The 25,933-nt window shown below is 36.0% G+C and overlaps 2 protein-coding genes across 11 annotated transcripts in view; one reads left to right on the forward strand and one right to left on the reverse strand.

Moving 5' to 3' along the window:
* The window catches only part of DPP4 (dipeptidyl peptidase 4), an 80,855-nt gene extending 57,597 nt beyond the window's left edge, over positions 1-23,258 (forward strand). The window contains exon 26 of the mRNA XM_017836293.1: positions 22,476-23,258. Within this exon, the coding sequence (XP_017691782.1) occupies positions 22,476-22,568 (93 nt within the window). The 3' untranslated portion in view covers positions 22,569-23,258. The remainder of the gene's footprint in view (positions 1-22,475) is intronic.
* The window catches only part of SLC4A10 (solute carrier family 4 member 10), a 153,157-nt gene that overhangs the window by 14,633 nt on the left and 112,591 nt on the right, over positions 1-25,933 (reverse strand). For all 10 annotated transcript variants that reach the window (XR_001878295.1, XR_001878294.1, XM_017836284.1 and 7 more), the window contains 12 exons: positions 24,780-24,867; positions 24,137-24,283; positions 23,292-23,392; positions 21,748-21,922; positions 21,429-21,562; positions 20,065-20,310; positions 8,647-8,752; positions 5,708-5,869; positions 5,354-5,467; positions 4,707-4,868; positions 1,714-1,965; positions 361-429 (listed from right to left, as the gene is read on the reverse strand). Coding sequence is in view for 8 of the 10 variants with exons in the window: in XM_017836284.1 (XP_017691773.1) it covers positions 361-429; positions 1,714-1,965; positions 4,707-4,868; positions 5,354-5,467; positions 5,708-5,869; positions 8,647-8,752; positions 20,065-20,310; positions 21,429-21,562; positions 21,748-21,922; positions 23,292-23,392; positions 24,137-24,283; positions 24,780-24,867 (1,756 nt within the window). In the remaining 2 variants the exon portion in view is untranslated. The remainder of the gene's footprint in view (positions 1-360; positions 430-1,713; positions 1,966-4,706; positions 4,869-5,353; positions 5,468-5,707; positions 5,870-8,646; positions 8,753-20,064; positions 20,311-21,428; positions 21,563-21,747; positions 21,923-23,291; positions 23,393-24,136; positions 24,284-24,779; positions 24,868-25,933) is intronic.

The raw sequence follows: 25,933 nt of genomic DNA on the forward strand, positions 1-25,933 counted from the left end.
CCTAACTTGGAAGCTAAAAAGGCAGCAGGCAAGCAGGTGAATCGGGAGGTAGGAGAGAGGGAAGAGCTCCTGATAGTTATTACTTGGTTTTTAGGACCAGACAAAATTTCCTTGGTAAAAAGAGAGAACAGAAAAATCAGCACCTAAAAAATAAAATTAAAAAAAAAAATGGAGCACCTTACCTAAGGGGAATACTCTATTTAGAGAGAATCCATTTTCAAGTCAGTCACTTTCAAAAATTTAAGGTTGGCAGCACTCTTTTAAGATTATACACAAAAGATAACACAATAATGTACAAGAACAGCTATATTTTTTATAGAAAGCATCATCAATAACACGCTCATCATAAATCCATTTTACCTGAATTCCCTTTAGAGATGAAGCACCCATGTAAAGAAATACTCCGTAAAGTACTGGCATAGGAATAAACTGCACAAACAAGCAGAGAAAGGGAAGAGCATATTAAATACTACTTAACAATTTTAAATGCTTCATGAAAGACATCTGAAACAGTTGAAATACAAAGAGCCATATGCCTGCATTAATCAGACAAGTTGTAAATTCAGAGTCACTCAATTACAAATTAATAATGTTTCTCAGAGTATAAAGCATAAGAAGAATCTGGCTCCATAGTTTTATTTTCCTCTCATGGCTAGTCATTACAATATACTTTATTCACTATTAATAAAATTAACAGATCTACACAGAAACATGAAAGTGTAAGATATATACTTAAATTCTTTACTTAGAAGACTGCTCAGGAGAAGATCTGAAGACTAAAGCTATAAACCTCTGAAAAATATTCAAGAGACACTAAATACTTCTTACTGCTAAAAGAAATATTTTGTGCTGTAAGCATTTAAAATGGGTGAATAACTTTTATGGAATGATTTTGCAAGAGACTATTTTAAATGTTCAGGTTCTCAGCATATAGTGTTTAGGTAAAGGAGTATTTCCATAAGTAAATATTTGTTTTAAATACTAAATACACAAAATGCATGTTCTGTGTGTTTTCAAAGTGAGAATTTTATGATATACTTAATAAAATACTACTGGGAAGTACAAGTTCTAAGGGCTTACTGCCTTCACTGTGACAATATGCAAGTCTAAATTCTGGTTTTACTGAACCCAGTGGCAAAACTCTTACTGATTACACAGAGGCCAGATAATTCTTTAAACAGTATGAAGTGTATACATGGTATTATATATGCATATAACCAGACACCCATTTGAGTGAGTTCTGTTGAATATGCAGGAAGCATGAGATAATCTCCATGTTCATTTCCAAGAAACAAACCACAGAACTTCTCTTCCAACTGTGAAAACATTTTTAAATTACCCAGAAATCACAAAATATTTTTAAATTTTCTAAATAAACTTAGAATTGGTATAACAAGACTGTTTCATGATAATTTGCCATGGGCCCAAAATATAGACTAAGTGTGAATCTTCATCTACTACAGGTCAGTGGCAGAATTCCCTTGGACTTCAGTCAGGCCAGATTTTCATTGCAAGGTTTTTGTTTAAAAAATGCTAGAAGTCCCTAGGCACGTTATTATGCTAAATTAGAATTCCACTTTAGACTACCATTGTGTAACAAACATTATGCTAGTTAGTAATGTGCCTGAAAAGAGCAGTCATTAAATAGTACAGTGACAACAATGAAATGTTCAGTGCAGTATTCTTTAACTATTCCTTACTTCCCCAAATTACCTTCAGGATACTTGTCAAAAAGACAGATGAGCCCATAAGGACAAAAATCATGAGCCCTGTGACTCTTTGCTCCCGGATTCCAAGAAATTTCGGCTGCTCCCCTGGAGCGGAGCACTCCGATTCCAGTTTTAAGCTATTCACATGGGAAATAGAGAGGACAGTGGCTGCAACAAACCATGGCAATCCCATAATAGAGCACACGCCAAGCATGACTGCCACCATGAGTAGGTCAAGATGGTATCCACATCCTTTCTGTAAAAAAAAAAAAAAAAATGACAGCAAGAAGATATAAAATGACATCTGAATTAAGGAGAACACTCCTGGCAGGCATTCCTAATGAACAGCTAGAGACAAATAAAAAATTTGTGACTTGTAGAAAAAAAATTGGTTTCTTCTCTGCATTATCCAGGTTGGGTCAGTAGTGATGGCAAACTGGTTATCCAAGGAGAATTCACACTAGTTCACAAGAAGTGCTCGATATTATTGGATTCTTTCCAGTTAAGCATACATATCATAAATCCACTTTACAGTGGGCACCAAATAGCTCTCTTGCTTATAAAATAGATACTAGCAAGACACTGGAAAATGCATAAATTTTCTGTCTTAACTAAATCTCTTTTGTGGATAACAGTAAGTAGAACATCCAGATGCACTGCACATTTTCCACTGCATTAACCTTAATAGACCCTCAATCCATTCTTAAACAGGAGACAGGAAAGTATGTATTTTATTGTTACCTACACAAAAATTCTTAAGTTAACATTTGCAAAATCATTTTATGCTATAAAGGGCCATGATACCACAGTCATCCTTTTAAAGTTTTTAAAGATGGTAAGCACATGATAGTAATACATTTTCACTAATGTACTTCCATTGTATCTAAGAGCAGATAGCGAGAAATTAAGAGAAATAAAACTATACATTAAATTAAAATATAAAATCAGGTACTGTTTTACTGATTTCCTTACTCGAAAGTAATATCATAAACATCCATATGGAAAGTAAGTACAAAACCTTTTGGTTTGGATCAGCTCTGTAGTAGTCAAATACTACATGAATTTACCAACAGGTGGATAGTGTTTTGCTTTTATAGTAGAGCATAAAATTCTTTGGTCAAATCTTCAATACATTTAAAAACCTGCAATTACAACTTGCACTTGAAAAGGAGAAATAATGAATGCACCAAGCTTGGTTCTATAGATAACTGTTACCACAACTGAGCAGGATATTTCATTTAAATTTTAGTAAGTATCCAGGACCACCTCACAGATGGAAGCAGGAGCTCAAGCTATTTTCCTTTAAAAAATCAGGGAATTAGCTATCTCCACAAAATTTTGCAATATGGCAACAAATCCAGTGTAACAGTCTGATGAAACAGTGATGTTCATGCAAACAATGTGAATATGTTGAACCATAATCTTGCCTGTAAACCCATGCAAATGCCTTTTGACATAAAAAAAGTAACTAAACTAAACTTGGAAAGGTTTGCTACAGAGACTGCCAAAAGCTGAAATGTACACTATCCAGAATTTGCTATGGGAAGTATAAAAAAAGAGGGGAAAATGAGTTGGAAGCAAACAAATCATTTCTTTCTGAAGACAACTTTTACTTCTAAAATGGGAAGCGTCTGGGTTTATGAAAATGTAAGCCATATATCGAAATGAAAATGCCATCTTATTTGCTTACATTATTTAAAAAGGGGGAAAAGTAAAGAAAATTAAGAGAATCAACTCCAGCAACCTTCCCTCACTCCCCAAAAGCGCTTATGAGTCTTAACTCCAAGACACATCTTGACAAACTCAGAGATGTGTCAAACACAGATATTAGTTACATGCACAATGCACTCAAAGAAAGAGTTTAATTCTAAATCCTAACAGAGACACCTTTTTTTACCTTCTGACACATTTATGAGGAATGTATCTGCTAATGCATACAGAATCCGAGAGCATTTCCTCACATTCATACATGATCTGAGGAACCTGACATATGGGAAGAAAAGGAAGCATAGCAACAGGTGATGCTACACCAGACCCCAGCAAAACTAAAACGCAGCAAGACAAGGGGGCAGCCAGGAGGACCATCTGACTCCCAGATGCCAGTGCTGAAAAAACACATTCCAAAGCTTGGCAGCAAATTCCTGCATCTGTCAAGTTAACCACATGCAATGCTATGGATTGACATGAAGAGCCAGGCTGACAAAGAGGGCAAAAAAAGAACATATCAAATGTCACAATCATCCAAGAAGAGGCAATGCAAAGTGAAGGTTGCAAATGCATTTGCTAAAGCAACTTGGGATTGGATTGCTGCTTATTAAAAGTATGTCAAAAAAAAGCCTAAGCTTTCTGCATATACATGTACAGAAACCTGCTGCTAGATTTTGCCCAACAGTTTTTCAGAGGGGTGATGTCCCTTTTTCTCTCTCCATCTGTAGGCAACTAAAGTGTTAGAGAACAGAGCAGGAAGTTGTCCTATGTTGTTTTAAGAACCCATTGTGCTTCTAAGGCTCAGTTTTATTCTTCTCCCTTAAGATAAGAAAAGCATTTAAAAAAAAAAAAAAAGATGAGTAGAATCACAGAGAAAGATGAAGAGATGAAAAAAAGTCTTGTATTACAAAATAAGCTCTGAGTAGTTTTTCAAAATCCAGTCCAGTAGAACAACACTGTCGATACCTGAAAAGACAATGAAGATGGTACTTAAGGAAATCTTCACTTAACGTGAAGATATTTTTCCTTAAGTGAATGGGTAAAAATAAAGCACAGATGATAGCACTTTCTTAATTGAGAATCTGTATTGAGATTACATTCATAAAGACTTCTGTAAGGCAATAAATCACTGACACAGGACACAGGTACTACAGAGACCAAAAAAGAAAAAGCATAACAATTTAAAGGGGTGCTGTATAACATTTAACAAACTAGCATGCTCAAGTAGATGATCTCATGTTACATAATCTGAAGAAAACAACAGTGAAAACATAAATTTTGACTGAATACCTTTAGTTTGTGTTCTTTTCTATTGATAATGACAGCTGTGATCTGCTGGTCCATAAAGATAAGGATAGTACAAAGCAGGGCTGGAATTACAGCAGCTATCACTGTCCACCAAGGATTAGGCCCCAAAGGAGTAATAAACCAGCCACGGTCATCTCTGGTGGGCTATAAAAACAGTCATGCATGACCAGTCAGAACTTCAAGGATTATTTACATTTCAGCTTCACAAGACTACATACAAAACATTACTACCTATATAAGAGCACTACAAAATGCTAAACTTCCTATGATACCCAAACAAGAAATTACACATAATGAAACCATCTGGAATGTTACAGGCTTGGTTGCATTTGATACAGTGAACCCGGAATTTGGAAGGAGCCTCAGAACGTTACAGCAGTCTAGGATTTGGGTGATTTGAACTTTATTAATCTTTGCAGAGATTACATCAGAAAGCATGAAGGGGCCTGAAAAAAACATGAAGAGGCTCACTTAAATGATTCGTACATCTAAGAGGTTGCATAATACTTTGAGAACACAAAAATTTTAGAAGAGTATCACTACTCCCTGAGGATAATAAAAAACTAATAAACCCACTATAGAGATTATTTTGTAAAATACTAACACAGTGCAATGCATCAACAACTTACCTTAAAAGCATTTGGAACCTGAAGTTTTGGCGATGGAATCCCAATGGCATAGTCAATTAAAACCATAGACAGAATAGTGAGAAAGACAGCAAAATCGCTGACAACAGATCGTACCTACAATTATTGAGAGAAATTACTATTTTAACTAAAACATTCATGTATTATTTAAGATTTTTCTTCACTGTTTTAAGACATTTTGTGCTTACAGCTAAAACAATGTTTATTCTGATGCAAGCTTCTAATAGAGAAAAGATGCAGTGTCCGCTTCAGCAGTTTACTGAATTTGCAATGCAGATGGAATTCATACTTACACATGACTAATGACAACCTTTGAATTAAAATAATGGCACACACCTTTGTTGGGAAGTATCGGCTAGTTTTGAACTGCTTCAGTGTGGATGACAGCGTTACTGTGGAAAAGAATAAGATGACAGACCAGAAGAGGACGTCTGGAACATAAGGGCCATGATGACCACAGGCTCGTCCAACAAACTCCCCATGAAATTTTTTACATTCCTATTAGGGAGAGAAAAATAGTATTGCTCTAAGAAGTATCTGTGCTTACACTAATATTTTCTGTCCAATTTCTTTCCTAAATTGCAAGCAGACTGTATTACTAGAAATAGTACAAGAATTCTTATATATTTATTTTTTTTAAACTTAAAACTCACTATGTTTGCATTGAGTCTGCACAGAAAACTCTCAAACTCTCAAAAATAATCTCTTTTTTAATCAGTATTAAATGATGAAGTCACTAAGACATACCATAAATAAAGAGATTAATATAAAACCAGATTTATTTCAAACTAAGTTCACTTATTTATTTTCTGTTTACAAATACGGATTTACACTTACTAATTCTTTTCAAGAGTGGAAAGCAAAGTTCAAAAGCCACCAAGAGAAAGGCTGCTCCTGGTGCATTGTCAAGAACTGCTTTTTTTTTTTAACTTCACAGGTCAAGCAATTGAAGAAAAAGCTATTTAGAATGTGCAGTATCAGACTAAATGTTGCCTAAAAGGGACCAAGACATTTATTACCACATGGGGGCAGCACATTCCACAAATTGTCTTTCTCTTAAAGAAAAAATCAATCTGATAAAATACCAGAAAACCCCAAATCTGTAACATTAATTCTGTTCAATATAATTTATGATCAATTATGGAGATACAGTAGAAAACATATCCAGCAATTCTCCATCACCATGCTTAGTTGTCTAAAATCATAGAAAGTAGCTCTAAAAAAGGAGCTACCAGCTCTGGACTCACAAGTCTTTCCCTCTCCTTCCCAGTGCCTCCACACTTATTAAGAAAAATGAAATGCAGGAACCAGAATCAGAGATTCCAGGCAGCAATATCCTGCCAGATCAGGATACTTTAGTGTTAGATTAAGTGGGTCATTGGCTCGTCAGACTGGCATCACAATACTGTGGGCTTGACATGTTATGAGAAACTTTGGCTTTGAACAAAGATTGGCTTGGAAAAAAACACAGTTGCTATTTGATGACTGTGAGACAAAGGAGTGCAAAACCTTTTATATTGGTATAGGAGTAAACTAGGGATAAATATGATGCACTTCCAACTGATGAAATAAAGGCTTCAGGTGGGGAAAAAAAATAATCAGGAAATCCGGAAGAAATTCTCAAGATTCTGGGACATCAAGTAGAAAACTTGTCCTGGCCTGAGCTAGACCTTGATTATCTACTGAAAATTATTTTGTCACCATCAGAACAAGCATTTTGCTCATACTTGTTTTGTCTTGATAGCAAAAGAATTGTTAGTCCTACTGTTGTTTTTTAGAGAGAATGAAAATCCACATCTTCAGAAACTTGGAACATTTCAACCAGACACAAGAAACTACATGGAGATATGAGACGTAAAACAGACAGTGGGGTGAGTCTGACCAAATATTTACAGGCAGCAAGGTCTAATTTCTTACTGCAGTACTCTTGAACAGAAGTTTCTTGATGATTCTTGCAGGAAATAAAGACACAAAAGTATGAAAAAAATTCAGTTATTTCTTTGGCAACTATAGGAACTAATGAGAAAAGTTGGTCAGATATACTGCTACCTAGGTAAACTCAAATTTTGGTAATAAACTTTCACAGAAGTTTTAAAGGGTTTTATATAATGCAGCCAGCCTTTTACATTTATAGTTAAAACAAAATCTGTTATTTTAAATCTCAGCTGCAAATGTACTCTGAAAAACACTGTCAGAGATCTGAGAAAGTGAGAGGAGGAGTCTGCCCCTGCACAGATGCTCTTAGAGTGTGCTGCAATTTTGAGAATATTCATTCTGGACTGCTGGAATCCCTTAGGCCAGCAGTTCTCAACTTTCTCTCTGCTGTGTCCACGCCAACAGAGTTAAGGAGCAGTTCTTGCTCAGAGCAAGCCATGGAAGAAAGCTCTTGATTAATTCACAATAGGAGAACAGGAGCTCTTCTCCATTCCCATCTTTGAAAGAAAAAACAGTATCTGCTGGAGACAGTCCACTAGGTTGGCTTTTAAGTGTTCAATTTGATTATGCCTGTTGATTGGTTAATTCAGTTTTATTTTTTGAGAGAGCTGTTTAGTTTGGTGTCTTTTGGACTCAATTCCCTTTGACTGTGTAATGAAACAACCCGTTTTTGAGAAAAAGTGATGGCCCAATCTCAAAATGACACTTATCAAGTTGTAAATGTTACTTTGAAGAAGGCAAACTTGAAGTAATAAATCCTTTAAACTAAGAAAAGTGTACCACTTAGAAGCTAGTTACGCATCCACACAAGCCCCACAAACTGTAGCTCCTTCCCCTACCTCCCTGGACAAAACAAATATTACAGGCATATGTAAGAAAAAATTGGTCACTGAACAGCAAATGTTACAAAATTTCTCCCCTTCCTCCGTTTTACAGCCTGAACAGTTGCAAGAATGTTTTAGAATGTTTTAGGGGAAATAAATGCTTCTGAGTCTTTCTACACAAGGGAACTTTGCGTTTGCCATCTGGCAGAATTTAGGACAAATCCATTGTCATGTTTAGACTTAATCTCAGCCAAGCTCTTGTGTCAAGAAGGTTCCAAAGCAGAGCACAAAATGCACACACTTGCTTTAACGTGTACTATCAAAGGTCCAAAACGCTTACAAAAGGAGATAACACTATAAAGTCCATGTAAATTTTTATTAAGTATATTTTATGCTTTGTTTGAACACATATGATCGCAAAAACATGGTATTTTTTTCAATATATTTGCTGCAGTAGGAGAGACAAAATTATTTATACTTATGCCTTTATTTATTAAGTTCCAATATTTCACTTACTGACACAGTTAGGTTCCCCCATGGCACATTGGATGCAGATATATTGTAGTCCTGCCAGTATTGTAAGGTTTTATTGCTAGGATGTTCTGGCTCCACACAATTGCATCTGAAAAGACAAAATATTTTTTCCTTAATAATAAAATATATATCAGATATTAATCTAAATTATCAATTTTATGACATATTGAAATTATGCTGTACTTTGACAGAAAATTTTAGTTTAAATGAATTCTGTAAATGCATGCTTTGAAGCAGTTTGTAGTTCAGTAGCTAGTGTATTACTAGAGTATAATTTGCCGTGAGGTGCATATGCATATATAGTACGTAAAGTGACATATTTAAACCACTGTTCACATTAAGTTTTACCGCCCATTTTCCTCCTGTTCTATTGATACTTCTGAGTGCAGTTTGTAATACTGAGTATGTGCCAGTTCTGTTCTGCCCCCTTATACCTAAGATTTCCCTACATGGCCATTACATGCTATGCACAGTTCCAGGCTTATACATTTCCCAAATAACAAACTGTCTGTACCCTCTTTCTTTCTCTTTACCAGAGAAATGCTTTTGCATACAGAACTGTCAAACTACTCAGTCAATTGCCAGGGCTCTAAGAGTGTTGGCATTATCAGCACCAAAAACTCTGTGAACTCTATGTCCATTGATTTTCCTTTCCCCACAGCTGCTGTAGAAGCACATCCTTCATTTTAAATTGTGTATTTTAACATACAAAAGGTGACGAGGCAATGTGGGAGGACAGTACTGCAAATAGGTAATTTAAAATCAAACTTAAACCTTTAAAGCCTCTGAAGCTACTGTGGGAGACATTTTCTTTGACAAAGCCTTCAAAATACACAGGATACTTCGTAGGTTCCAAGATGACAAGTGTGCTTTTCAGTTCTCCTTAAATTAATCCTACTTTAATAATCTATAGTACCATCCAGCCTGCTAGTATTTTAATGTGCTTATGATGGCTTTAAATAGATTATGTACTCTCTGATAAAGTTTTCAGGAGTAGCTGGGGACAGGATAACATCTAACTATAGAGTACAGAGTCACTGAGCATGCATTTGCATTAGCTGTAGCAGAATATCAGTTTATTCACTTACATATACCATCTATTTTCCTGTGGCTGTTTAACTTTCCACAAAATTACAATACTCATCCAGATTTGTACAATTTTCTATATAAGAAATTCTACCATCTACATCGTGAGTACACAACACTGCCATTCTATTTCAATTACAATACTATACATGTGACAACAGCCGCATTTAATATATAGACAGGTAAAGATGCAGGTTGTCTTTGAGCAATTCCTCGCTTTTATTTTAAATGCAGCTATTTATCAAAGAAAGAGAAAACCCTTACAGCCCATGAACAAAAAGCAAAATAAAAAAGCAACTGCATTCAAAGAAATAGAGGGCCTGAGCCAAAATTCCTTGACTGGATCTTTCAAATACATTTAATAGGCTTTGGATCAGGCCCTAAGTGCAAAATGAATGCGTGTTCAATGCGTAGTTCAAATATTACAAAATGGGTTAAATGAAGCAGGTCACTACTAGTGAGCTACAGTAGCATTATAAAGCCAACAAACGGTACAGCTACATTATCGCAAGGGAGTATTGGATGTTCATGCAACGATACAGAGGTGGCTATGTCGGGTTACTGCTGTTCTCTGTGAGCACAGGAGCTTCTTGGCCCCTGATGTCCATCGCCGATCGCAGACTGGGCAGACGCTGGGCCATGGCCCATTAGGGTTTGATTACAGTAGGCCAAGGTGACATGGGCTGCTCAATCAGTCACTTCCTCACTAGAAGGGAAGACTGTGCCTGTCGTCAGCACTACATGGTACAGCTACACTTGCTGCAAACTGCAAAATTATATTTAAAAGTTAGAGGAGCCAAAATTTCTATTTCCTTAGAAACATGACAAATGAAGCTATAGTTTAACACAGCTCAAGTAATTCATCTTCAGATGAAATCATCTGTTTATTTCTATAGTAGTATTACTTTCCTTTTTCTCAGCATTCCAGTTTGGTCTTTACCAAGTTCCACAGGCATTTAGTGATGGCAGACTGATCACCAGCAACTAAGTGACTTCTGCAAACTCCACCCACACAGACCAAAATGACCCTGCACACTGCTTTTGTCACTGAACAAGTGCAGAACTGGGCCCTAACTGTAGAGATCAGATCCTGCTTTCTACTGAGAAGACCATTCAAACAATTATTTCAGTCTTTTGAAATATATATACAACATTATATTGCTTTCAGTATTGTAAGTGTTTTGGCAACACTGACATTTTGGTGTGAGATTGTACCACAGTATGACTGTCTTCCAGCATCACACTAATTGCTTAACATTAGAGAAATGTGAAATAGTAAGACACTCCCTGTCCAATCCAGAAAACACAAGTGCAGGTACCACTCAGTGCCACAACATGAAAACATTATATACTGTGCCATTTCATAACACATGTAATTGCTTCAATAATAACTATTTCCCAACACAACTGACCTGCAAGAAGAAACTCACACTAGTGAAATGAGGCTTTCTAGTCTAATCGTTTGAATATTTTAGTCTCTTTCATTGCCATTTTTCACTTGAGAGCTGTTGGAAGAAAAAGTAAAATACACTGAATTGTTAATACTAATACATCCTTCTATTTTCCTGATAAAAAATGCTTTTCTTCTTGGATGTTCAAAATGCTCTTAAGTTCTTGTAAAGTTGTTTAAGGTACTGAGCACTTGTGTACTATGTGGAGTTTATGCTATTACCAAATGAGTAAGAGACTCTACATACACCTATATTTTCTAAGCAACATATTCAGCTCTAAATACGGTACCATTCAGCAATGTACTCTCACACCTTGTAAGACAACAATCATCTTTCTTAGGCTAAAAGATACAGAAGGATTCATTTGATTCTCTTTGATCATGGCTAAGAAGAAACTGGTTTCTTTCACGGCTAGAATACAGGCAGGGAAGAATCTGACATTGGCTATGGTAGCAAAAGCATAATTATCGCTGTAGAGGAGAAAAAAAAGTCTTTGCTGCCAATCTCAACACATCCATTTCATCACACTGATGACAGAACAATTCTTTTTGCATCTTTACACTTTTGGCTACTGCAAGACGTTCTGATCTCCTGGTAGCAATTTAGACATTTAAACACGGGTGCCTGTAGACTTCATGGTATCTGTGACATCCATGATGAGTTGGCACATACGAGAGGGTCTGTGGCGAATCGTGCCTTTGTTTTCAAGGTAGCTGGAGGCTGAGAGATCTAAAATGGTACTAGGTACCCAGTCACAGGTCACTCACTATCTTCTGTATTTAAAATGTCCATAATTTGCAGGTAGGCAGAAATCAGCAGAGCTTGCTTTCTTCTAGGGTATTTAAAAATCTAATACACCCTATTATAAAGTGGCTTATAAGTCTGAGGTATATTAATAAACCATTTCAGACAAGACAGTCTTCAGAAAATTGCAGAGCTGTTGTAAGATTAGAACTGACAAAAGGAGAAAGTAACAAAGAGTAACAGCCTGAACACGCTAACTGGAAAAATAACCAGAGCAAGGGCTCTTTATTGTCTTTACGCCTTCCAAAGTACTCAAAAAAATCTCTTGCAAATCTCTGACAAATCAGGATAGCTGTCAAACTGGTATCCTCTGGAGCCTTCTCCTCTCTCCCTTTTGCAGGTGGATCAAAATTTCAGCTAAATCTTCAGCACCAATCTAACTGTAACAGTATAGGCACTTGTTTCTTAAGTCTCAATTTCATTAATTTCATTGCCTTCAGGCAGCCATCATAATTTCACTGCATGCAACATCTCCTACAACTTGTACTGTTTTCAGAGAACAGAGATAGGATCTGACAACAGCAACTTCAGGACATCTCAAACAACTAGCAGTCTTCTTTGTTCCACAAAGGGAATAGTTACTACTATACTTAATAGCACCAAAAAGACTGTAGGACTGCTCTTTCTTTGGACAATGGTAAAGGAAAGGGAATATCGGTTAGTAAATTAAAAACCTCTTATTTTATACGTAAAGTTGGGTAATACTTCTCCCCTCCTTTGTAGATCAGTAATAAAAGATAAATATCATGGCTACTCAACAACTAGTCAGCTGAAAGGTTCTGTACTAAATCCACTTTCATCCTGACTGTAACTTTCTGTTTAATGCAAAACAAGAAATGCATTACTGCCTGCGTCTGTTTGTTCCATTGAAATTAACATCGGTCTGGTCCTTCCAATCCTTCCAAAATCCACCTTTAACCCCTGATTCTTCAGGTTGCTTCTTCATCATTTTCTTCTCTCTACCTGGTCACACACACTCTGCTCCCCACACAGATTTTAAATATTCAGCATAGTGCCAGTCCAGCTTTGAACAAGAGCTTCAGACAGTGTTTTTGTGAGTACATAAAACACACTTAAATCGTGCAGCTCCTTTTTAAGCCCCATGGCCATTCATCCCTAAGGAGTTGCCATTTTTCAGTATGTTCTTTTCAAGACTAGGAGGCACTTACTATTGATGGTTTTATCCAACTCACAAGGCACTGGTTTGGATCTCCTATTTTTCCAGCATTTACATATTGCAAGCTATACCTATTTATACTTACTAAGGATCTGATCTATAAAAGATGCAACTGCAGCTTCTTCATGATTAGTCAATATACCATTTCCTCTTCCTAGAAGGGCAAAATGTCTTTCTCGCTCACTTAAGATATCTTGAGAATGAGATTTTCTCAATATGAATATTTATAATATTTTAAAAACTACAGGGAAGTATGACAAATAAGTTGCAAAATGTGCTTGTTTAAACAATATGTCTCACTGAATATCAGAGCACATATTTGGTAATGTGAGTAGGAAGTTTTTCCCCTAACACAGAGGATGCTCTACGAGTATGCTGTGCACAAAACAGAGAAAGAATAAGATGACAGTATGAAATGGAATATAACTAAATTTGTTTTAAAGTAAGGTATATTAGAATATATGTGTAAGTATTCTTTACATTGCATTTACAAGGTTGAAGGAAATATATCAATAGCAGAATGCTATGCATGTTTAGGTTGTGTCCAAATACACCATTTTCAAGTGTATTATGGGCATTCACAGAGTCCTTCTGTTTGTCTAACAATTGCTATGGGAAGGGGACAACAACATCATAAATTATGTCTTCTCTGCTATCTTGTACCTACAACACCTGTATATCCCTGGCATTATATTTATCATATTCCTTCTCATGCCAACATCCATAACTAAATCAAAGTCTCAGTGCAGAAGAGACTGGAAACAAAATAATTAATAGTGATGGAAAATGAAATTGTCAGTTAAGTTCTATTCTCAGTATCATGAAATCCTTTCACAGCACAGCTGTCATGGCAAGACAAGATTTTTTCTTCATTTATTCATGAGATCTGCCATCCTGAATTACGACCATGAAGTTAAGTAGCCTATCTCTGACAGTCACGAACATCAGTAGGCATCCACATATATTCTCTAAGGTTGGAAGTCTATATAGTTTAGTTGGTGAAGCTGAGGATGAAAATAGAAAAGCCTATAAAAAGTACCAAAACAATGCCTTCAGCAGCACAATAATTTCACAGAGAGAGAGAGAGAGAGAGAGAGAGAGAGAGAGAGAGAGAGAGAAATCTGAGGCAGGGAACTGATGCTAGAGTGAAGAAATCTCAAAGAATCAGTTTCTTCAGATCACACATCAGGAAGAGAACGTTCTGTCAAGGGGAAAGTCTAGAAAACAGATTTCTAATCACATTGTAGCTTTTTTGCAGCTTTGATTTGAACTCACAAAGGTTGGCTTTTATTAGCTGCCTGATGCAGCGTGAAGTCCATGCATTCTTAGCAGTACTATGGCATGTAACTGCCATACATAGAAGTTCATATGCAGTGTAACTATGTGGGGTATTGACAATTCATCTGAAAGCTTTCACTGATAAATATTTCTAGGATGCCACTTTCCCCTACTTCCAAAGCTAAAAAAAACATACACCTGAGGAGAAGAGATTCAGTATAATGCTGATATGGAAATAACATACTGCCATACATCATAATGCTACATGGTCAGCTTAAGTTTCAATTGTCCAGGTGTGGTGCATGAATACACACAAATGTACTATAACAAAACCACACAAGAATTTTTTATAAGCCTTTCTAGATTTTGAAGGCATTGTGTAGACCAGCTACCAACAAAAAACTGAATGCTGTGGAGAACTGCTTAACAAGGAGATCTATTTTGAAAGTGGAGGGGATGAATAGTAGGAAAGAATAAAGCAAAGTAGCCACTCTCTGGCTTCACATGAAGGAGACAGAGACAAACAAGTCAATTGGGTTGGGCAGGCATAGGGAAGTCCTAGAATAAATAGAATAAAGAAAAATAATGACTAGATTCCAAGGTTTGTCAAGAAGCAAAAGGGAACCAGCAGTTAAACTCAATGACAGTAGTTGCATGGTTCTGGGAAGAAGAGGGATATTCTTAGGGAAAGACACAGAGGATATAGCACAGTTATTTAACTGTAGGAAAAAACTATAAAGGGAAAAGAAAAATCTATATTCATATCTAAGTTCAAAGAAATCATTAAAGGAATTGGAATTCAATTACATGCCTGGGATCGTAATGAGCACTTCTGTGCTTATCACCACTGATTCTTCTCATTCCACCTGCAGCTTAAGGGATACAGGGTATAAACCACTCTAATTTGCATCCAATAATGATGTATTTAGATTAAGTTATATAAATAATAAAAGATGTAAAATTTCCTTGTGCAAACAGTGGTATGCACAAAACTAATCTTCACAATGCCTTCTAAAAGCAATGGTTTCTATAGCCTGCAAACGATACTGAGATTGACATGATCTTGGCTCTCTAATTACATCAGAGTGGGATTTTCTACTCCTAATGCTTAAGTGCATGTCAATACCAAGACAGATTGCAATATGCATATTACTATGCCAAGAAATCACTTTAAAATTATTCAATGTAATCTGTTAATAATTGAGTAACTTCTGGTAAAGATTTATTAAAAACAACATGAATTCATCACTTTGAAAAAAGAATTAATAAAAAATGAAAAGGTATATAAAGTCCCAAGATCTAAGCACCTCACACTGAGAAATAACTCATCTTCTGTATTCTAAGACAACTGTCTTAAAATGCTTGTGTTTTAAATACTGGGTTGCTTTCTAAATCACATTCCTTTCATCCTCAATTCTTATTCTGTTTTCCTTTTGAGAATGTGTTTCTTATTCGCTCCAGTTTGGGGTTCTCCTTTCCTAGCAAAAATAACATTCTAATATTTAATATATACATTAAAACTGATGGGCATCAGCGTTCCAGACAGGATTCACTAACTGGAGACATATTTGCTACAGGGGTAGGAAAAAACAGGAGGAAGAGAGTGCAGAAATAAAAGAGTTGCTATGCCAACCTACAAATGCTAATGGCATGACAAATACAAAAAGGTCACATAAAAAAAATAGAAAGAAAAGCCCTGATCAAAAAGTATGTGCATTTAATTTAATAAACGATGCAGTTACTCTATTCAAATTCCTTCAAAACAATGCAGTTTAAAAATAAAAAGTAGCACACAGTAGCACACTGAAAATGAGGTTGTCTTTGTCCTTCTTTTGATTTAGCTCTTATTCTTTATCATTCATATCAAAAAGATGGTATTTTAAGAAAAGGTTACATATATAAATGCCAAATGGATTTGCCTGCAAGCAGATCACCTAAAGATTAGGACTAATACTTAAACACAGAGTAACAAATAAAATAAAAAAATGAGTAAAAAGTGCATTTGGTCTAGTTTTACATTAATTGGATCATGCAACAAAATACATTTCTGTCTTCTTGAGACAGAATTCTGTAACTCAAATACCTATCTTCTACTTAAAATGGCAAAATGCTAGATATAATTTTTAAGACATCTTTTAGGAGGATTTTCAGCCAATTTTCAAATATTTGGTTCTGCTTGATTAAAAATTTAAAAATAAATACAAAACCAACCCAACTGTTCTGAATGTTCTTTCTATAGTCTTCTAAGGTTTGTTATGGCAGATAGTAGTAATTATTCCTGTACTCTCAAATATAAGAGATGCATGCAGTACAGTCTTTTACATCAAACTCCTGCAACAGAGACTGTCTGTGACAGAATTCAAACCCACCAAAAACACAGAAAGGGTTTTCTTTCTCACTTGAAATATGGTTTCAATCTAGTGAAATAACAACCATTTTAAATTACTACTTTCTTTGTCTTTCTAGCACTCCACGGGAGAGCACTAACAGCATGCCAATGACTTTTGCTGGGTCAAACTCATGTCTTCACCAGGGCAAAGGAACAGTACTGGTATGTAGACAGACTAGCTGTGGACATGAGAGCATTCTTGGAAAGCCCATGGGAGAGGAGAGGAGGGCTGGGCCACAGCATACACTGAAAACTTTCAATATATACAAGTCTTTTGACCTATTTATCATCAATTTTTTGAGTGGGCAACAGATAGGATACAGAACACACAGAAAATTTACAGTATAACCTGAGTTTTCTAGCATAGATTTGCAGATCCAAGACAAAGTTTTTCATAAGCTTTGGCTGAGCATTCAAAGAGAAATGAGTTACTCAACCTTTTGAAGTTCACCCAAGGCTAATTAAAGAACTGCCAAGGCTTTACTAACAATTAAAAACTTGTCTTTAAATCCCCAAAGAGGAAAATGCAAACAGCTGTTTTAATTAGCAAAACAGCAGATACTAATTAGCTTCTGTAACAGAGTATGCTGGTCCTTTAAGGACAGGACCAGTTTCAGCCCAAGTTTGTTACCCATTTAAACTACAAGTAGAAGGACTGGAGTCTGATGCTGCAGCAAAAGCTTCTAATTCCTTCTGAAATAAATATTCCCCATCCTCAAGTACACAAAAGAGACAGTTTTATTTCAAGTAAACTTTTATGCTTATCCATCTTTTAGTTTCTTATCTTTCTGGAACTGAGACTCAGATATTTGAGCATGGACTGAGGGTTACTTGAAATGTCTTGTGATGATCCCATGGGGATAATAATTGTGACACCTCATCTTCTGGGCAAAAGGCCACTGTATCTGGACAGTCATATGTGTGTATTTGCACCCGTGGAGTTCAGGTGGCACCAAGTCTGCTGCGAAAGTACTGGTCATTTGGGCAGCTGAAGTAGAGTTGTTCCAACTGAGCACATCTTTAGGTTCTCCCAATCTTTTGAGACCAGTTCTGAATAATTAAGAAAAACTAAGAAAAACTCAGATGAAGGAGAAAGGAGGGGAGAGAACAGAAGAGGCTGGAATTACCATTTTGCTGTTCAGAGCACAGATCCTTGGATTCATCAGATATGCTCTTACAAGATAATCAATATGCATTGATTACCCATACACTAGCATTTCCAACGAGCAGTTTTAAAGTTAAAAAAATGTAAGTAACATCCCATAAGAGCTCTGATGCTTGCTCATTTTGGTATTAGCAGGGTCAGTTGCTATGGACCTGATTGATAATAAACAGGATACTGTTGCAAGTAGAAGATACAGTATAAATGCCAAATGTGAGATGTAATGCAAGACTTTAAAAGTCAACTTAATTGTATTATCTACACAGAGTGAAAGAATAACAGAGAATATAGGTATGAAATAATAAACTCATAAATAACTACAAAAATACTATATCAAATAATTTTGGTATCGATATATGTGTTTGAAACCACTAGGCAGTGGTTAAATCTTTCTTTCAAACATCCGGAAGACACTTGTCCTTAAGGAATTGTGTTTGAAAAATCTAAAACTGTCGTGCTGTAGGACAGGACAGGTCAACAGGTGTAACTGGAGATGACAATAGCTGCTCTTACACCATTCTGTGTGCTCTGCACATTCTACACTCAATGAAGAGAGTTACCAAGGGCAGGCAGAAAGTAAATACCACTCCTCAAAAATCAGTTTGGGATTCTGATTAATAAGTGGAATTCTAAGTAAAACTTACAACGTTTATTTGTGAACAGAAGGACTAGGATGACAATCCACAAAGACTGTGCTATATGAAGATCTTCAGAGTAAAATACCTACTTCATAAAAGTTAAGTTAAATAAGAGAATACAACCTCAACTGCATGCTTGGTCTATTCTTGATGTTTATTGCTTTCTCTTCAAATTATTATTCCTTTGTCTACTGATTAAACTATTAGAGAGGAACAGAATTATTTTCAGCATGATGAGAGAGTATGTCACAGCAGAACTACAGTTTCTCTGACTTAACTTGTTCTGTGAATTAAGCTATATAATGTACATTCAGATTCAGGATTTGCTAACTATTCTTGTAGTGATGATATACACAAAGCTCAAATGTTTTCTCTGTTGCTGTGTTCTGTTTTTTCCAGTTTAAAATGCAAATGAGACATTTGGTTGAGACACTCCTATTTTTCCAGTGAACAGAAGATGTGGCACTCTTCAAGCATTGTTCTGTTAGGGCCCCACCCTGCTCATGCAGAGGGTTCAAATGGGTTCAATGAAATAAAGACATTTCTGGAGAGGGATTTTCATTGAAAATGCTTTTTAATGACATTTTAGTTGCTGAGGTGACCAAGCTTGATTGGCCTCAGGAAAGACTAGGATTTTGTTCTTTACTAGAACATTTCTGTTCTCATATCACAGAAACAAGTCTATGAGGTTTTTCTTCTAAATGAAACTATATTGATAAAAGCAATTCACTTTTTTATTCCCCAAGTACAATAGTACCTGTCTAAACTCCACAATAAAGTAAAGCTGCTTAAATGGAGTTAGTTAAAAAATCTTATTATTAAGAAAAAAATTGATTATGACATAATCAATAAGCACTGAGAAGCACCTCACAATTCCAAATCCATTTCAGTTCTTGGAGCTTGTACCTTAAATGCCAGAAAGTCAAAATAAAGGAAGTACATCAATTTATATCCTTTATAGATAGGTGAAAATTCCAATTGGAGAAAAAAACAAACAAACAAAATCAAATAATATATGATATACAAACATTGCCTGAACAGCCTGTCGCCTGTAGAAGATTATAAACCATCAGTACAAGGTTACAGGAAGAGATGACTTAGCTAAACCTCATTAAATAAAAATGTCAATAGAGGCCTAAAACTGAGGTCCCTTCAAGTCCTATTTTTAATTCTAGAACTTCCAAATTGCATGTATGGAAGCTTTTTGAAACTCCAAGTCAAGATATTTTTACTTATCTTAAGTAAATGTATCTTGCTTGTACACATACATCCAGTAACTACCACTTCCAAATGACAGCATAATAGCTTCAACATCTTAAATTTACAACTACTGCAAACTTGTCCTGCTGTGCTCCTCAAGGAGAAAACAACCCATTTACAAAACCTAACAGTTTAACAGAAAATATCTTACTTACGAGTACTTCGTCAGCAGATCTAAATCATTATGCATGTTGATTGGATATGTCTCACTGAGATGAAACAGCTTCTCTAAGGCCTCATAAATGAAAATGATGCAGATAAGAGAAGCAAAAGCTTCTTCGGTAAACCGGGTAATGTAGCAGACTAGGGAGCTCGCATCAGTTGCAACAAGGATGATGCACAGGATTGCAGTCCACAGCCCAATGCTAGCTCTCAGGGAAAGGTATGACAACCCATACTCTCTAAAAATAAGGAAAAAATTAAACACACTTAATATTTTGTCCAGCCACAGTGAATGGAGACAAGGCAGCTACAAATTTTCCTTTCTAGAGACAGTCTTAATCAGAAACTACATACCTATGTGAACTGAAGATACTGTCAAGTCACCTCCTGACCAGAGCTCTCCTCCAAATTAACAGGACACAAAGACCTCTGTCTCTACTAAAGCAAGTCAGAAGCTTTGAGAGTAGTCACACACATGAAGCGTGTGTGACTCCCTTTTTATCCCATATCCTCCTTTGCGAACAGCCAACACCTGTCAATTTCTTTTTAAGCTGTGAAAAAGTAGCTATAACAACTTTCATCAAAATTCTGTATGCTTATTGCATATGATAATAGAGCTCCAAACACACCAGGTGACATTAGCACAGTGAACTGAAAGCTCTACCTGAAGGTGCTAGAAAATTTATTGGGCTGCTAAGTGGGTCTCTTATTCTATGTTGTTCAGGAGATCTTCGTGTAGAAGCCCCATCACAGCAATGAGGCAGAAAAGCAGACAGGATAGCAGAGAAGCATGATGGCTTCCAACATGGAGATGTAATTTTTACCCACACTGTGGCAGAGATATGTCATATAACATAAATGTGAGTATGTGCTGTTCTGGCATGAACTTCACTCCGGCATGGTCTGTATTAGTGACTATTGAAAGATGGCACCACTTCCACTGCACTTACTTCCTTGGCTTCCTTGGTGAGCGGTAACACCTTTTGAGTTAGGGATGAGATAAACCAGCGATTTAAATGTATAGTCTCAGAGTAGAAAATGATAAAATAAAAAACAAACAAAACCCCAAAAACAAATAAACAAAAAGCAAGCAAACAAACAAACAAAAAAAACCAACCAACACCCTGAAGCTGACATTCCCTTCAAAACAAACAAAAAGCCAACAATTTTAAAAAAATCAACCTTTCTGCATTACCACCAATTCACTTGTCTCAGTCACTGCATAATTTTCAGACTCTGAAAGCCTAAGCAGTGCACTCCAATACAAATTGTTGACTATTCTGTTGGAACTTTGGGATCAGTGCCTCTACTATTACCTAACATGTGAAGGATGACATATATCATGATCTTCACTTACTTGCAAAATTTGAATAAGATCTTCTCAAACACTAAAACTGGTCCTGTGCTGCCAAGTATAGTGAGAGGCTGTCCACCAAAAAGGGAGTAGGCAATTCCAGTCATGGATGCTCCAAACAGCGATTCTATTGCACTCTGAATATGATACAAAGAGAAGTGTCCATAAATTTTCAAACAGGTTCTTTTTGCAATGTCTTAGTCTGTAGCCTTCCAAACACTGAAACACCAATATTTAAAGGTGATTCATGCAACAGTAAGAAAATACTAACCACAAACCTAGGAATGCAAGTTTGTTTTAAAAGTTCAGATTTAACACATACTATACGACCTTCAGTTGCTTCTCCCAGCAGACCACCAAATGTGATGACAGGAGACATGCAAGCACAGTAGAGAAACAAAAATGATGCCAGACACTGCAGACTGAGAGCATCCCTGAAGTCACTCCAGAAGAAGGGAGCTTTTCTTTTGATATCTAAAATCAATCCTCCAAAAAATCTAAAAAAAACACAGAAGAACTCAAATTAATTAAGGAGGCATACCAAACTTTCTTCTATAGTATTGCTTCAAACATAATGCAGAGAAGCTACTGTTCCTTGATCAAATGATACATACTCTTATACATCCTTCCCAGGAAAAAAGGTTTCTGAGAAGCCTGTCTTGGTAACTTCAATCAGGAAATTTTGTTTTTTAAAAAAATTAATTTGCCTGTTTCTTTTATAAAGTCATCTAATCATTCAGACCTAAAAGTTCTGAACAGTTGCTTGCTCCCATGCATTAAACCCTATGGTTTATTATGTGAAATAATTCCTTACATTTGTATAATCAGAGAGCTATCACAGTACCCATTTTCCCACACATCTACATATAGAGCTTCACATTCTTTACTTGAGAATCTGTTCCTAAATACAGTGGATTATAGAATTGAATGTACACTACCATTTTTCAAGGACAAGTGTCACCTTTTGTCAAATACACTATGCCAAAAAATATTTAGGAACAGACACTCCCTTACAGTATACCATACAGTTAAATGCTCTTTTTCTTACAGGCACACAATGTATCAGATGCTGCTGAGATAAAGAGGAAGATGCAGCGCCACTACCTCCTAAATATTAAAACAATCCTTCAAGCTGTCAATTAGCAGGTTTCACTGGTGAGAGAACAGCTTACAGCCAGACTGGCCATCACCTCCCCTGCCTCGCTGTGTACACCAGCACTGCAGCTGAATCTTTAGTTTCATGCAAGTAGGAACAATATTTAAATATCAAGAGGTAGCAAGGTAAAAGAAAAGTCCATCACCCAACTACACTGCACTAAGGCAATTGCTGACAGCCGAGACACTTACACCACACCATACTGGATGAGAGAAAATAAGTATTCCTTGAGTCAAATTGTTCATTCTGATGTGTGTATATTGCAGCCACCGTGATAACCATAGCCTCATGTACCAGGACATACCGTGGCTTACTGAGGTAAGAAAGAAATGCTAGAGCTGCACAACCCAGAAACTTCAACTACAAAATAACTGTAAGTATTCATAATATACGGCACATAACTATTTCCAACTTTTCCTTCATGCTGTACAGAAACAAGAAACAGTAATAAAGTTTAACAGAGGTCTGACCTTTGTAACTGACAGAGAAAGGAGCCTGCAATAAATAAATTGTGAAAACTCAAATCCCTCTTGCACTGTCCCCCCCTCTACAAACTAGCATGTTTTCCTTTTCAACTATGTGGTAAGCAAATCAGGAAAAATGACTGAAAGAAATCATGTGCCAAAACAGTCCTTTGAGAGAGAACACTGTGATTCCTTTGGAAGTGCATCACTCAGAAAGCTTAAGATTTTGCATATGTTTTCACTAACTTTCCAGTGCGTTGCAGTTCTGGTCCAGAGTGTCCCCCAGGATGCTCTGCTTCCCCATGGGCTGCAGTACCATTTGGAACTCCTGGGATCTTACGCTTCTCCTGCCAGAAGGAAAAGATACTTCTCATGGGTCTTAGCACCAAAATATAATTATAGTCAAAAAAAAAAGGCTCTGAGAGTTAAAAGCTTAAACATAAAAATTTTAAGATTCATCAACATAAGCTGGAATAGCAAGCTTTGATAAATTCTTGCAATAAGTAAGAACAAAAGCAAACCATGACTATTTGGAATAATCAAAGATGCTTATGGCCAATTATCCCNTCCCCATGGGCTGCAGTACCATTTGGAACTCCTGGGATCTTACGCTTCTCCTGCCAGAAGGAAAAGATACTTCTCATGGGTCTTAGCACCAAAATTTAATAGTAGAAGGAATTGTGATTCTGTGAAATTTAAAAAATTGATGACAAAAATTCTTGTATCAGAAAACATTTTAAAGAATAGCAAGCTTTGATAAATTCTTGCAATAAGTAAGAACAAAAGCAAACCATGACTATTTGGAATAATCAAAGATGCTTATGGCCAATTATCCCTAAATTTAAGATCTTTAGATACAACTGTCTGTCTTTTTTCAGGAGAGAACTAGTTCTGAACTACAGGAAATGTCATCTCTATCCTGTTTGCTTCTAAGTCAAGGGCTCTCTTAAAGCAAATTAACCTAAAACAAAAAGAGGATACAAAATGTTTACATAGTGACTCTGCTAAATGCTAAACTAATGAGACTTAAAACTACACAGCAAAAATTCATCATAGCATTTAACAGTGTCTGAATTTTACACTGTACAGACCTGGGAGGGAACATTTTTAGGTGGTTCTATTCGAATTGTTGGGTCCCACTCTCCAGGAGGGAGAACAGTAACCTGATCAAGAAACTCATCAATTCCAGACACCAAGTCATTCCGGTCTTTTGCTTTGTAAGCAACATCATGGAATACCTGTGAAAAATCGAGAAGGATGTGGGAAGAAAAAGAGATGGAAAAAGAGCTCTCTCTAATGTTTTTCACAACGACCCCTTTTCTCTGAAATAGAAGGCACTTCATACAGTTCCCATTAAACAAACAATTCCAGCTTCAATTGACTAGAGTTTCTGGTATATAGTTCTCCTAGAAGTTCCAGCTGCTGTAGAAAAACATCCTTAAGGTTGATAAATATTCTAGAGATTTTACAGCTTAAACACGATTAAATCCACTGAAAAGTAACTGTGTAAAATGGAATCTTCTCAGTGAAGATATCTTCTCTTGTGAATCTTGTTTCTCATTTTGCTATCTCCTTATGGCAACATAATCTGTTAGAGGATCATGAAATGAACTCGAATGCTCTTTGTGTATCAGCAGAATGATTAGCCACATTTCATCTGGATGATTGGAAATTACCTACTATACCTTTTCAGTTAGTACAAAAAGACTAAAACCAAACCATGAATAAAAATACCTCATCTGTCATTAGTGTTGCAATTGATCTTCCAATTTCATGGTACTGTTGCCCTTTACCCAGTGGTCCAAGAAGAATAAACAAAAATCTGCAAATAAAAGTTAAATTTTAAAAATTCTAAAGGATAGATGGTTTGAAGTAACTATAAATACTACAGAAATACTTATCTAAAAAATGGACTAGAAGAATCTATAAGACAAACATGATATATAATCTCCCTCAAGATCCTCACACATGCATTTAAACATGAAGCTCTGCTTAGAAAAAAATGTGAAAATAACTTCCAAAAATATATCATAAGCTTAACAGTCAGTCTTGATTGAGAGTATCAAAACCTCCTTACATAACAAACCTTATCTTACATAATAAATGCAACTATAATCTAAGTACAGACCATATTAACATTAATTTATTTAACTCTGTTAATTCAACAGAATTAACTATTTTATGGTTGCATGAATTATTGCAATATTGGGGAAGTTAAATTACCCCAAATAAAATAATTTTTAAATTGTTTTTACTCCCATTAAGGCTCTAGACAGCCTATATGTGAGGCTGTTGGCAAGTAAGGTTCTATAAAATGCAGAACACTGGTTCAAATGAAATTCTGTTTTGCTAAAATGCACAAAGCTTACATTGACTTACATTACTAAATTTTTTTAAATACACAGTTTTGCAGAAATTCTTAATTATCCTAATTTGTAATTATTTATTTTTCTTTTGGCCAAAAAAAAAAGAAATAATCAAGAAATCTGTTCTTTTCCTTTTGGTGTGTGTGTGTTTTTTTTTTCCTGTGGGAATTTGGGGGAGGTTACCAGGAAAGGCTACAGAGGGTTTTTTTCAAGGCCAGCTCAGTTCCTCAATGTTCCTTATGCACACGCAAAAATTAGAAAACATTTTAAAAGTCATATACAAAGTAACTACAAAGTAACTACAACTTAAAGAAAATTTTATACTGTTTATCTGGCTAGGAGCAAGGATCTGAGTCTCAGCCTTGCATTTCATAGCATTATGCTCCTTCCTGAGTGTCACAAACAACTGGAATGCACTACTGCCTTCTGTCAGAAGTCTGCTTTCATAGAAACTAAAAGAGGGAAGGGGGAAAAGAGACAGAATATGTGTACAGACATATACACAAATACAAAAAAAAAAGT

This window comes from Lepidothrix coronata, unplaced genomic scaffold, assembly GCF_001604755.1.
Source record: "Lepidothrix coronata isolate B3197 unplaced genomic scaffold, Lepidothrix_coronata-1.0 Scaffold274, whole genome shotgun sequence".
In the NCBI taxonomy this organism is placed as follows: domain Eukaryota; kingdom Metazoa; phylum Chordata; class Aves; order Passeriformes; family Pipridae; genus Lepidothrix; species Lepidothrix coronata.